This window comes from Anguilla anguilla, chromosome 18 (genome assembly GCF_013347855.1).
Source record: "Anguilla anguilla isolate fAngAng1 chromosome 18, fAngAng1.pri, whole genome shotgun sequence".
Classification (NCBI taxonomy): Eukaryota; Metazoa; Chordata; class Actinopteri; order Anguilliformes; family Anguillidae; genus Anguilla; species Anguilla anguilla.
In genome coordinates, this window is record NC_049218.1 from 5,997,130 (window position 1) to 6,011,023 (window position 13,894).

General features: G+C 49.2%; 1 protein-coding gene across 12 annotated transcripts in view; it reads right to left on the bottom strand.

Moving 5' to 3' along the window:
• Positions 1-13,894, bottom strand: part of ldb3a (LIM domain binding 3a) — a 63,040-nt gene that overhangs the window by 33,006 nt on the left and 16,140 nt on the right. For all 12 annotated transcript variants that reach the window (XM_035399420.1, XM_035399419.1, XM_035399424.1 and 9 more), the window contains one exon: positions 7,217-7,368. In XM_035399420.1, the coding sequence (XP_035255311.1) occupies positions 7,217-7,368 (152 nt within the window). The remainder of the gene's footprint in view (positions 1-7,216; positions 7,369-13,894) is intronic.

Consider the following 13,894-nt stretch of genomic DNA (forward strand, 5'->3'; position numbering starts at 1 on the left):
TTTGCAGTTACAATCCAGGTGGAAAGAGTTCAGTGATTTATGCCCTGAGCACATTCATTGTGACACACAAAAGGCTTCGAGGAGACCGAACACGGGACTGTCACAGATGAAAAACAAGAGTTTTTCTTGAATTCAATGACAGTAATTACATTTAACAGTATTACAGTATTACATTTAAAGGAAAAATAAATAGTTTTTTTTCATATCCAAGCTACCACAGCTAGGCCAGAATAGAGCTACCATAGCAAAGATGTTTCTCTGTTTCACAGAAAAAAATGTGAAAATCAGCAACACACAGGCATGAGCAGATGTCGCTTAGGGAAACAGTGTCCAACACTGAACACTTTGCTTTCAGTACTGTTTTCTTGCACTCAGTAATATGGGTGAACAGCTGGATGCACAAGGTGAGACTGAATGCGGTGTCCAAAACTCACCGGTTTCGATAATACTGGAATCTTTTTGCTATAAGTGTGTTCACAAGCAATAGTCCAAAACACACACACACACACACACACACATTTTGGCTCTCAGCTTCTTCACTGTGTAATGCAGCACGTTTGTGAGTCAGAGACTGTTATTTTAAACAAAACTTTGCAAAGTATTTCAGCATTATATAAACCAGTGCCGGCTTGTCTTTGCATTCGCATCACTGGACGCCCTATTTTTTGTATATATATTATTATTATTATATATTCTCATTTGATGCTTAATGAAATTATCTTCTGAGTCGAGCGGCTGAGCGGAAAGGTTTCTCCTAGATTTTGCAACCGCATTGGGGAGGGTAAAAAAACGTCGCACTTGCACAAAGTTGCTGCTTTGACACGCAATGAATTGTGGGAGGATGACCCTTTTAATCCATCAAGCTATGCATAAGCCCTTGTGGTGTGCGGGGGTGGGGGTGGGGGGGGGGGGGGGCAGTTAGCGGGGTTGGAGGGGGGGATACTCCATTTTTTGGCTTCTTCACCTCCCATTAGCTGAGTGAACTCCAGTCACAAGCCTCCCTTGATCTCTGGCAAGCCTCAGTGGAACTGCGCTCACGGCCGGGGGATTAGGGGAATGTTTTAAGAGGCGCACCGCTCTGGGACTCTGGGACCCAGGGGAAGCTGGTAGGGCCCTCCGGTCATTTTACTTTATTTTATTTGGCCCAGCTGTTTCCACGGGACACAGCCGTCCCAGGGCGAGCGAGACACGGGTCAGCCCAAAGTCCACATAAGCAGTTATGGCCTTTCTTAAGGCCTTTCTTAGGTCTGTTTCAAATGGGTCGGACGAAAACAAAATTCATTATTCTCTTTATTTCATACGTCTTACTGAAAATTTAAAAAAAAAAGTTGTCTGATGCCTTTGTTGATATGTGCAGGAAAATGTAATATATAATTTTGGGAATTAAAGGGCTACTTTTCAGCATTTTCCCTTCACAAGCAGTGACAAAGTAGGGAGAATGTCATTCTCACCCTCTGAGGCTGAAATACTTGATTTGTGGGGACGCAAGCACCCAAGTATCAGGCAACAGGGCCCTGCTTAATTTTCCTTTAAAACGTAACTGTGTCAGTGTCAGTGTGCCTGTGCCATTTACACTGACAGGTGAACACAGACTGCGGCCAAAGGCCTGCCTGGAATCTTTAATAGAGAGGCGTCGCTCAGGACGGAATAAAAATACACCGCGGAACTTCACACCCAGAACATGACACTCGCTGGCGCTGGCGCTCGAGTCACGTGACCAAAGCAAAGCAGGATGGGAATTAAAGGTGATATATCCCACTGGATGTTACATTAACATTACAGGCATTTAGCAGACGCTCTTATCCAGAGCGACTTACACAACCTTTTTTTTTTTTTTTACATAGCATTTACACTGCATCCATTCATACAGCTGGATATATAGTGAAGCAATGAAGGTGGTTAAGTACCTTGCTCAAGGGTACAACGGCAGGGTCCTACCTACCCGGGAATCGAACCTGTGACCTTTAGGTTTCGAGGCCAGCACCTTACTGCCACCCAAAGCCCGGCTCTGATTAACTACGCGTCTGAGGAACTAATTGATTCAGACATTCATCCCATCTTTAGATCATCAATAAAAAACAAGAAAAATTCTATAAAATGCCTTTGAGAGAAATGACACAAGCTGCCCACCTGCTTGCCATCTGCTTCCCTGGTTTCCTGTTGCAGGACATGGCCTGCGTGTTGTCATTCACATCCCAGCTAGGGGAACATGTAAAACATTTTAGACTCATAACCAGGGGAAACCATGTTCCACTTGCTCACACAATTAATTCTCATTTGGCTCAACAGGTAAAATGTTATTATAAAAAAACAGCCAGAGCCTGTAACATTTAACTTGGTTCCAGTTCGAAAGACAGAAATGGCGGGAATGCAACCCTCCTCTTGGAATGGCAGAGATTTTCCTGGTTTTTGTTGTGCCATCTGGACGTGATTGCACAATCTGAGCGATTAACAGGAATCTGATCCGGGAGTCTGAATGATGAAGAGTTGAGCACCTCCAGCACATACAGTACACACCTCTAATTTATTCGCTCTAATAATGATCTTAACTATGCAGCTAGATGATCTGATGGAGCCAAGCAACAGAAACACTTCCGGCAGCAGGACCAACATGGCCCACCATCGCCCTGGGTAACACATCAATCACCTCACCCTCGCTGTGGACAGTGGGCGTGGTCTCTACTAGCTCCTCCTCCCTGAAGGGCAGCCCCCCCCCCCCCCCCCCCCCCCCCACCCCCCACCCCCCACCCCCCCCCACAATGATATGACTGGTGGAATGGCCCGTGCTCAGTGTCTGAGTGGGGAGGTCGTCGGCGCGTGTCGAGCAGCCTGCTCTCCGTCGCCCCTATCAGTTTAACACCGTCCCCCTGTCACCCGGCAAATTGTCTACGGATAAGAACGATGGGCGCAATAAATCCCGTGACCTTTTCCGAGCGAAATGCCACCGCCTCTCCCCCCGACGGGGACTGGGACAGGGGGGACGGGGTGGGGGGGGGGGGGGGGGGTTGGGGGACAGGACTGAATCCGATGGCGTTTTACTTAGGCAATGGCGGGAGGAAGATTTAGCGCTTTAATCGCGTCCGGAGTCGATGAGCCTGGCGGCGCGCGGCGCGGATCGACTCTGACCCCGGGGACGAGCGGGCGGGCGGGCGGGCGTCCGTCTGAGGGAAATGTCATACGCGCACCTCTGTCACACGCGAACCTTCGTCACACGCGCACGCAGAAACGGCTTCCTTCCCTGTCCCTCTCCCAGCCGACGTCCGCGCCTCGGACCCTGATTAATTGGGATTCAGAGGCCATTCGTATGTTTTTTCTCCTGTGCTTCTGGACTCTGTTGACGAGTTCAAATGGCGAAAAGCCAAGAGAAGCGGTATTTTAAATTTGTGGAATGACTTTACAAAAGAGGCATGTTTGTTTTTCAATGCTTCAATGCCAGCTTCACTGATACAATGTTCACCATCTGTTCAGCAAATATCTCTATAAATAATATAAATAATCTAAAAAGGTGTTTTTTTCACACTGAATAACTTATTTGCTCAACAGATGCCTCAGTCCAGAGTGAGTTTGTTAGCTCTAATCCTATATATTTACAGGGCTGGATATTTAAGCTAATGAAGTCTAAGGCCACTACTGAAGGCCATTATTCACCACAGTAGGAGCTGAAGGAGGGCAAAGATCCCATCATCTGGAGTAGCTAATGGATCCATGATTGATTAATCTGGCCTACGGTATCCACTCTATGAAATAGTAATAACTTTCTGTAATTGATTTTAATGCCTCCCTGCATGCACGCCTGTACTAGTATATAGTGTGTGATGTGAATGCTTTCTGCTTTCTCAGTTCTGTGTCTCAGCGGTTTTACATGCGATTTCCCTTGAAAGTTGAGCTTTGTTAGTCAGTTGTGGCTTAATCTTAAAGGCCCCATACAATGGCGTGTGCAATAAGGGCCACTGCACCATCCTTAATGCTCATAATTGCGAAGACAAAATTCACCAGTGACGGTTGCCCTCCGATACAACAGAGGGCAGTGCAGCAGTATTTCCCTATTTCAACTGTCAATGTTCAACCTGACTCTCAATTAGCATGCTGAAAACGTAATGCACTCCCATCAGACAAGAAGATTCTACCATTATACAGCTACATCTCTGTGAAAAGAGGCTTCGTTTTCTGGTGCCGATAGCCACGGGAACATCAGATAACTGACGCCGTATTTGATGATCTCGGTTTAGCATTCACGCGAGGGACTTGGTCTGGTTTCCCGACTGAAGCTTTTTTATTTGCTTTGTAAACACGCTTATACAGAGCAGATTACATACACGGGTTTTACATATTATTTGCATATCATCCATTTCTCCAGCCACTGATTTACTTAATTCAGGCAACAGGCCTGGAAACGTTTGGTAACCGATCCAGAGACTACGCCATTAACCACACCCGCACACAGATGCGATACGGATCTAACCCACAGGACCCTGAGACGTCTTTACTTCCTGTTTCTCTCATGCGGATTTGGCATTTCACGGCGGAGTAGCAGCGCAAGATGGCGGCGATAAAAGTGACCGTCGACCTTCTCACCAGTCCTTCAGACCTCCTTCGGAAGTGACCCGATTGATGTGTCTTAACGCTGGGCCAGTGTGTGCTTTCACACCTAAAAGTTTAAACCAGGCTGAGGTGGATTAGACTTGGGGGGGGGGGGGCGCAGTTCACAAGTGGCAGGGGCCAGTAGACAAGGGGGTGTCTCTGTACTGATGCTGCTGATGGGACTCCTGAACCATTCGACCTAAAGGGCAACCGAAATTGTTCTGCTATGCCAGGATATGAAGTCCCAGGCCAGAGAAATGCACTTGACCCAAGTGGTACAACAGGGTTAATAGCGTGAAACGGGGAGACCAAAAAGTTAAAAAAAAAAATCCCTACAATGTCAGTTCTAAGCTCACAAAGAGGGTGCCAATGACTTTACAGGAGAAAGAGAACAGAGGTTACTGTGGCTGATATCAAGGCTCTGCCAGTATTATTTTTATATTCAGAAGAGACCTTGTGATGAAGACGCGTTTCACGCCAAACTCGTTCCCCAGATAAGAGCCAAAGCTATATTGAGGTGTTTTCCCATTAGTGGTAGATCTTGTCTGCACCCTCACAGTTCAGACTGTTGCAGCGTTACTGAAGATATCAGTGCTGCTGCGTAGCTTCAAATTGCTCTAGATCCAGGGGTTGGGGAGCGGGACAGGGGGTTGGCAGTGGTCACACACGCATAAGGTCACGGGAGATTAAATGTAATTTAAAAATGGGAAAAAAAGGACAGGGTGAAGGACAGAGGCATGTCTTGTGTGCCCTTTAGATTTCAACGGCACAAACTCTCAGAAGCTTTTGGGGTCCAGACTGGAAGCTGTCAGGTTCCAGGTTATGATGATTTCCCTTATCTGTCCACATGCACACACATACACAGACACACTCAAACACTCTCTCCCTCACACACACACCCACTGTGTGCTGCCCCCCCCCCCCCACACATACATCACACACCCAGACTGTCTGCCTCACACACACACACACAAACACACACATGCATACACAAACACACTCAAACACACTCTCTCCCTTCACACACAGACCTACTGTCTAAATCACACACACGCACACTGAAACACACAACCACACTGTCTGCCTCACACACACACACACATGCATACACAAACACACACAACCACTCTTGCTCCTTTACACACACACACACACACACGTACTGTCTGCCCCCCCCCCCACCCTACACACACACACAAATGCACACATTGTGGAAATAGCATGTTGCGACAGTGACACGCGGTCCTAAACAAGAGCATGAAGGTTCCTGACACACGGGGGGTGGGGGGTGGGGGGGGGGTTCAGCCAGCGTTTGGCATGCACGGTGAAGGCCGTCAACAGCCCTCTCTCTCCCTCTCCCTCCCCCCCTCCCTCCCTCTCTCTTTGTCTCTCTTTGTCTCTCTCTCTCTCTCTCTCTGCCCTTTCCCTCCCTCCCTCCCCCCCACCCTTGCCTGTCTGATTGGATCAGTTTCCTTCAGCGGAGAAGAACACATTTCACACCCTTCAAATGAGCTTCTGGAGCTCTGCTCCGCGCGGGTGCCGTGCGCAAGGCCGTGGATCTGTGATCCTGTGAGCGGAGAGGCACTTCTGTCCCAGAGAAATGACACCTAATCTCTCAGTCTAATCTTCAATTACCGCCCTGTCCGTCAAAGCCAGGGGCGCGAGGCTTTGTGCTGCGGCCTCCTGGGATAAAAGAGAAGCACTTACCCACACTGTAAAACACACATACACACACACGACGCACAGGTATACATGCACTTACACACACTGTACAACACACATACACACACACGACGCACAGGTATACACGCACTTACCCACACTGTACAACACACATACACACACACGACGCACAGGTATACATGCACTTACACACACTGTACAACACACATACACACACACAACGCACAGGTATACATGCACTTACCCACACTGTACAACACACATACACACACACAACGCACAGGTATACACGCACTTACCCACACTGTACAACACACACACACACACACGACGCACAGGTATACATGCACTTACCCACACTGTACAACACACATACACACACACGACGCACAGGTATACACGCACTTACCCACACTGTACAACACACATACACACACACGACGCACAGGTATACATGCAATTACCCACACTGTACAACACACATACACACACACAATGCACAGGTATACATGCACTTACCCACACTGTACAACACACATACACACACACGACGCACAGGTATACATGCACTTACCCACACTGTACAACACACATACACACACACGACGCACAGGTATACACGCACTTACCCACACTGTACAACACACATACACACACACGACGCACAGGTATACATGCACTTACCCACACTGTACAACACACATACACACACACGACGCACAGGTATACACGCACTTACCCACACTGTACAACACACATACACACACACGACGCACAGGTATACATGCACTTACACACACTGTACAACACACATACACACACACGACGCACAGGTATACATGCACTTACCCACACTGTACAACACACATACACACACACGACGCACAGGTATACATAATGGCTTCAGGGCGTGACCCCGACGTGTCTGACGCGGGTTGCCAGGTTGGGGTACCTCTGCATGGTGAGCGTCAGGTTGTAGTTGGCGCACTTGATCTTGTTCTGGGCCTCCAGGTGGGTCATGCCCTCGGTGCCGACCCCGTCGATGGCCACGATGACGTCGCCCTGCATCAGGTTGCAGTGAGCGGCCTTGCTCCCCGGCGTGATCTGAGGCGAGGACAAAGAAAAAAACACATCGTAATTAATTATTAGAATCATAATTAATCATTCGCCCTGCGATAGATTGGCGACCCGTCATAGGGTGTATTCCTGCCTCTCGCCCAACGCACGCTGGGATAGGCTTCTGCACCCCCTGCGACCCTGCCTGGGATAAGAGGGTATAGAAAATGGATGGATGGATAATTAATCATATCCATAATTAGACCATATCCATCCATCCATTATCTATAATATTTAAGGACAGGTAACATCCCTCTCTCCCCTGCCCTGGAGTAGGGCAATCTAGTTAAAACAGGGAAAGTCAGCAAAATATCATATGATTAATGAACTGGGTCAGTGGCCGACCAGCCAAACGATCCGTCAGTCAATCGACGCGGCGATCAATACGTCTAAACCAATGAACCACAAAACAGCTCGTATTTAAAATGAAAGTGACAAACTGTGGACCCCTCATTATCCACACACAGCAATCAATTAACAAATACAAGAGCAGACACTAAGAGCTAAGAATTAAGTAGAACTGGAACAAAAGATCAGATTGGAATGTTCGGGTGTACAATACCTGCATTGTCCAGATCACAGCCAGTCTGTGTAGATACAAGGAAATCTGTTTCATTTTTTCTTTTGTTTTTTTAAATCCACAAACAGTCACAATTCAGGACTTTGTGTTTTTTTGATCACGCAACCTTGTCAGTTGGCACTACATAGCCTACACCCTGAATCTAAGCACATGGCGTACAGTTTGAATCCGCTTCTGATGCTGCAGGTCAACAGGCCTGGTGTTTTTAGGGAGGCCTTTCCACCATAGACACACAATAAACGCCAGGTTCCAGCCGGGGTACAATTAAGGAATCACTGCCTGATTTTGGTAAAAAAAGTGGAGACCTGTGGATTCCAAATGGAAGCTGCCAGTCTAGAGCCGAAATACAGTCGTGTTCACCGCCCCCCCCCACACACACCATCCAGCCAGCGGCTGTACACAGGCCAGAAGAGATTAAACAATGGAAGCCATAATGCCAGGCGGTGTGCAGGAACCAAAAATAAAGAGAATTAAGTCACCCGGACCGCGGCAGCTGAGTCATCGCACTCGCGCCCCATTGGCCCCAACCGCGCACGCCGCCAGACCATTGGCCACACGCCGCGTCCCTCTCTCGTTAGGCCCGCACGCTCTCCCCACCCAACGTGTTGAGTGCGCTCGGGCGCGGCTGGAAAAGCGCGAACCGCGAGCCGCGATTAGCACCACCCGGGGGGGCTAGCCTAGCAGCTGACGGCGACGGCGACGACGGCCGCCGCACGCGCCAGAGCGGGAACTAGCGCCGACGCTAATCCCCGACAGCTGCCCCCCCCCCCCGCCCCCCGGCCCCCGCCACGCCCGCAGCCAAAGCACGCGTCCCGCTCTGAGTCTCGTCCCGCATCGTGGGGACCCAGGTGTCGCCTCCCGCCGATTCCCGCCGGCGATAATCTACCTGTCTGTTTGACCGGCTCAGAGGGAGCCGCGCACTCCGCCAAGCACCGCCGACCGGGGTCCGGCGTGATGATTGGCTGATGAGGAAGTGCGTCGTTTCGGGGTGTGTACGCCGACTTGACGACGTGCGCATCGTACGCCCACGCCAGCCCCCCCCCCCCCCCCCCTCAGGGGCTACACAGCTGTGTGTTACGTCAGTCGTACGGCAATCGACCGGGAGAAGGGAACTCTCTCGGTCGATTGAAAGAAGGGGAGGCCGCCCCCTCTCCCCTCCTTCGGGAAGGGAGAGGGTAGCCTTACAGCCACCTCATTAAGTGTTAAAAATAAAAGCCATTTCGTTGATGCCTCCTTGCTCCCTCTGCTTGACCCTGCACACTTGCACCCCAGTACCACAGGACCAACCCGTCACCCCGCCCAGCCCCACCTGCTCTCATTAGTCAAAACCTTTCCCACTCACCCCCCCCCCTTACCCAAACTCCACATCTCTACAAATTGGAAACAATTTTCCCCTGGGAAAAATAACCACGTCCGAGGTCAACTTTGATTCCAGCTCAGAAAATTGACAGCCAATTTTCTTTAGTCTTTCGAGACAAAAATAAACAAAAGATTAAAGGTTCTTCCTAGACGGGCATTCTTTTTTAGGACATTTAAGTGCTTTTCCATCACAGCCTTCCCTTTAAACAGCCTTTGTACCCTGACAACAGAATACACTGCACAAAATTCCTTAGAAATGGCATGTTATATAAGGTAAAAAGTGTCGAGAGAAGCATAAGTTGTAGTTTACTTTTTTGGGAGCGAAAACAATTTATGTCATTAGTCACCACTAAAGAAAGATCAACTCTGCTCCAGTGGTTTCCAAAATGAGCTATCCGTGCCTGGGGATTAAGATCTGAATTTTGATCTTTCCGGGCTACCCTTACTTGTCGATGATCCGCGCCCTCCAGCTGTCTAAGCCGGCCTGCCAAACCCGCGGCTGCTGAAAGGCAATTAAATATCAAACGCCGTTTCTAGACACGCATTTAAATTCATTCATGAGGTGGGAGTTCATTTCCGCTGAATTGCAATATTGAGACTGGAGCAGTTGCCTGTGCGCCAGAGCAGTTTGTCCCTACCCAGAACACCACACGTATATGTGTGTGCAGTGAAGCAGAGATATGGGGCCTTCTGCGGTCCCGTTTATTCCCTAAACTGGGGGGGGAGGGGGGGGGGGGCTTTTCTCTGACTGTATTTTTTGAGGTGTGACCCCCCCCCCCCTTTCCTCCCACACTCCTGCACTCAGCCACCCCCAACCGCCATTATCGCTCCTGTGGCTCGCTTGTGGAATGTGCCGTTGTCATCACGTTTCCCGCTCATGTTGACCGGCCTCAAATGGTGGCTTCTTGGAACTTTCAGGAACTTTGCCATTTGAGAACAGCTGTAATCAGATCTGCCTCGTCCGAGAGTGCCCTCTCATTGTTTGGCAATCTGAGTCCTCCAACAAAAGGAAAAAACAAAACAAAACATTAAGCCAGACAGGCATCCATCAAATAGAAACCTCTCCAGCTGCTTGGCAGTAACCTCAACAGATAAAACACCACTTAAAATACATAAGGGCAGGGTCACAGAGGAGCCATCCGTCAGAATAAGAGCGCGAGTGAACGTGTGAGATGGCGCTCTTTTTTTTTTACTTTGTGCTCACAGTCACCGGGAAAGCGGGGCTACAGTTTTAGAAGGAGAGACGCATTGACCCTGAAGCGGTGCTGGGGGGACCAATCAGAGGGCCGGCAGTGTCCCCCAGAAAGGCTGGCAGTGGCACCGGATCATTCACATTTATACAACACACATAGATCGTCTTTGTTACTACCACTGATGCAAAAAAAGAAAGCATTTTTATTTTATTTATTTATGTAGCCTTTATTTAACCAGGCTGGTCAGTTTACAACAAATTCTTATTTACGGGGACGGCCTGACAAGAGGCAAACCTCTTGGGGGTGGGGGGGGGGGGGTGGTTGGGGGGCTTTAACAGTAGCCAACAGTGAGTAGAAGTAGCAAGTCATCCATCCATCCATCCATCCATTATCTGACCCACATATTCCTAGTCAGGATCATGGGGGGGGGGGGGAGCCTGTCCCAGCATGCACTGGGTAAGAGGCAGGAACACACCCTGGACAACTCGCCAATCCGTCACAGGGCCCACACGCCATTCGCTCGCGCTCTCATACAGTACCTATGGGCAATTTAGACTTTCCAACATGCCCAACCTGCATGTCTTTGGACAGTGGGAGGACACCAAAGAAAACCCCACTCAGACATGGGGAAAAGAGGCAAACTCCACACAAAAAAGACCCTGGCCAGGATTCGAACCCCATGCCCTCTTGCTGTGAGATGACAGTGCTATCCACCGCACCACCATGCAAAAAGTAAGGTTAGAGTAATGCAAGTAACAATTTCTATATTCAATTTAATACGCGTTTATTTTTGGAGTTCTGAAAGACGCCCACTCCCACATCCATGTATTCTCTCACAATTACCTCGTGACAGATGTAGAACTGACAAATGGTCGGCAAGCCCCGCTTTGAACAGTAACAACAGCTAGCTCGGGGCATTGCTACGTCCCCTTCTACACAGCACAGAAAATCAGACTTGACTTCAACGCGATTGGACGCCACTGGAGCCTATGGAAAGGCCCATCCCATCTGCTGAGGATATGGCTCAGCGAATCAAACATCCCCACCAGCAATAAAGCCTGTTATGATTGGCAATGAGACAATAGGATGCAGGCTAATAGGCTAATAGGCTAATAGGCTAATAATACGCTCTGAAGTCAGAGACGCTTTTGGCACAGCAGATGTTTTAATGCTGCTGCATAGCAGGAAAAGCCCTTAATTGGTTAACTGATGTCAATCAAAGGCCAGTTTGAATAGACGGTCAGCTCACATGCTATTTAGAGGGTAAATTTAGTCTCTTTCAGACAGGAACTCGAAACAGGTCTGGCCCTGCAGACACTATGCCCCTGATTTATCTGCCTGTGTTTTATCCAGAAACACATTTAACACTGCTCACTGACATATACGCATGCTTCCCCATGAAGAAATTCCAGGGGTCTGTTGTTGTGACAGACTCCACCGTACTTATTTCTCAGAGCTCCACACAATCTCAAAACTGCGATCGCAAAATCGGAGCGACAGCACGATTATTCTCAAGAAATACGGAATCACATCCTCTGTCAATTAATCTGCTACAACCGTGCCAACAGCGACAGAATCCAAAAGGGGTCAGCATTTTTACGTTATCATCAATAGCGGCAAAAAAACAACAAGGATATCCACAGGTATCACACCGTAAAGTTAGAAGTACCCTAACCTTTAATTGGGGTCAAAGGTCATGATCAGTGAAGGACAGCTGAGGAGGGCCATGGCAGGCCGCTAACCGCTAACCGCTAACCGGCGCCCGCGCGCGGAGGTGTCCCGGGTTTTAACGGGCTGCACCTCCCTGTAAATGTCAGTGCTGATCGGCAGGCAGAGCGCTGGGAGTCTCCTGGCATGTGGGGGAAAGGTTGTGGTCGGGTACCCGGGGCGATGACTCACCAGCCGCTGAGGTGGCAGGCAGGGGCAAATGCTGACCCGTTCACCACCCTAACACCCCCGACTTCCCCCCCCCATCAGCATCCTCCACTCTAATCACCCCCCCATCAGCCTCCTCCACCCTATACCCCCCCCCCCCCCCCTTGGGCACCCACAGCCCCAACCCCCTCTTCCCACACACATCACCACTGTCCACCCCCACCACCCTAATCCCCCCCCCCCCCCTGTTAGCCTCCTCCACCCTATACCGCCCCGCCACCCCCCCTTGGGCACCCACAGCCCCAACCTCCCCCCTACACATCACCACTGTCCACCCAAATTTGGTCAGTAACGATGTTCAACCCTCAGCCATTCTACCCACTGACTGCATAAGATTGTCTTTCAGAGACGTGAATTTCTGTAACACTGTAACTCAACTGAATTTGAATCAAACAGAATAGAAAAAAACAAAACAAAGAGAACTCTGGCACAATTTTGAAGCTGAAGGTAGCAATTATTCTAGATCTGAGAAACTGAGGTTGTCTTCGTGGGGTTTGCAGGGTCTATTGTGCAAGCAGCGATTTTGGGCCCCATGAAAATATCTCACACTGAGCCCCACCACCCCAGGCCGCCCCATCACAGTTACAACACAATTTTTTGAGGGCCCCTGTCAGTCAAGGCCCTGGGAATTGTCCTATATTTTCCCCCCACATACGGCGCCCCTGTGTGCAAGCAGAGGGACCTTACTGCAAAGCGTTGCACTTAATAATACAGTCAACACCGCAACAGCTGAACAGGAAATACCCAAAGGAAAGGGGTTTCCATGTTTAGAAACACATTAATCCTAACCTTTAATTATTCCCATCAGAAACGGTACTTACAGTAATCTGTTTGTTAGTCCTGTCACTGCGCAGGTGTCAAATATAATTCAGTTCTTCAACAAAACATAGACCATAACTCCGTAATACAGCTCACATTTGTTGTCCTATATATTTTCTGTACATATCTTAAATTGGGCAGTACATTTATTTGGGGCCTGCCTTACACATACTACAGACAGGCAAACAAGTGGGGTGGGATGAGGAAGAGAGAGAGAGAGAGAGAGAAAGTGAGTGAGAGAGAGGGAGAGGGAGAGGAAGAGAAAGAGAGAGAGAGGGAGAGACAGAGAGAAAGAGAGTGGGAGATAGAGAGGGAGAGGAAGAGAGAGAAAGAGAGAGAGGGAGAGACAGCGAGAAAGGGAAAGAGAGAGAGAGAAAGAGATAGAAAGAGGGAAAGAGAAAGAGAGAGAGATAGAGCCTGACATTAACCCCCAGTCCCTCGCTCATTCCCGTCTTTGCCAGGCTGAATGAGTAGGTGATACGCCAGCTCAAATCTCCCGTTCCCATCGACACAAACAATGGGCCCTGTTCACTGGCCGAGAGAAAGTGGGCCACAGAGGAAGAAAGGCAGAGTTAAGGATGGAAGGAGCGGGAAAGTGAAAGAGAGAAGAGCTCAAAGCATCGTTATG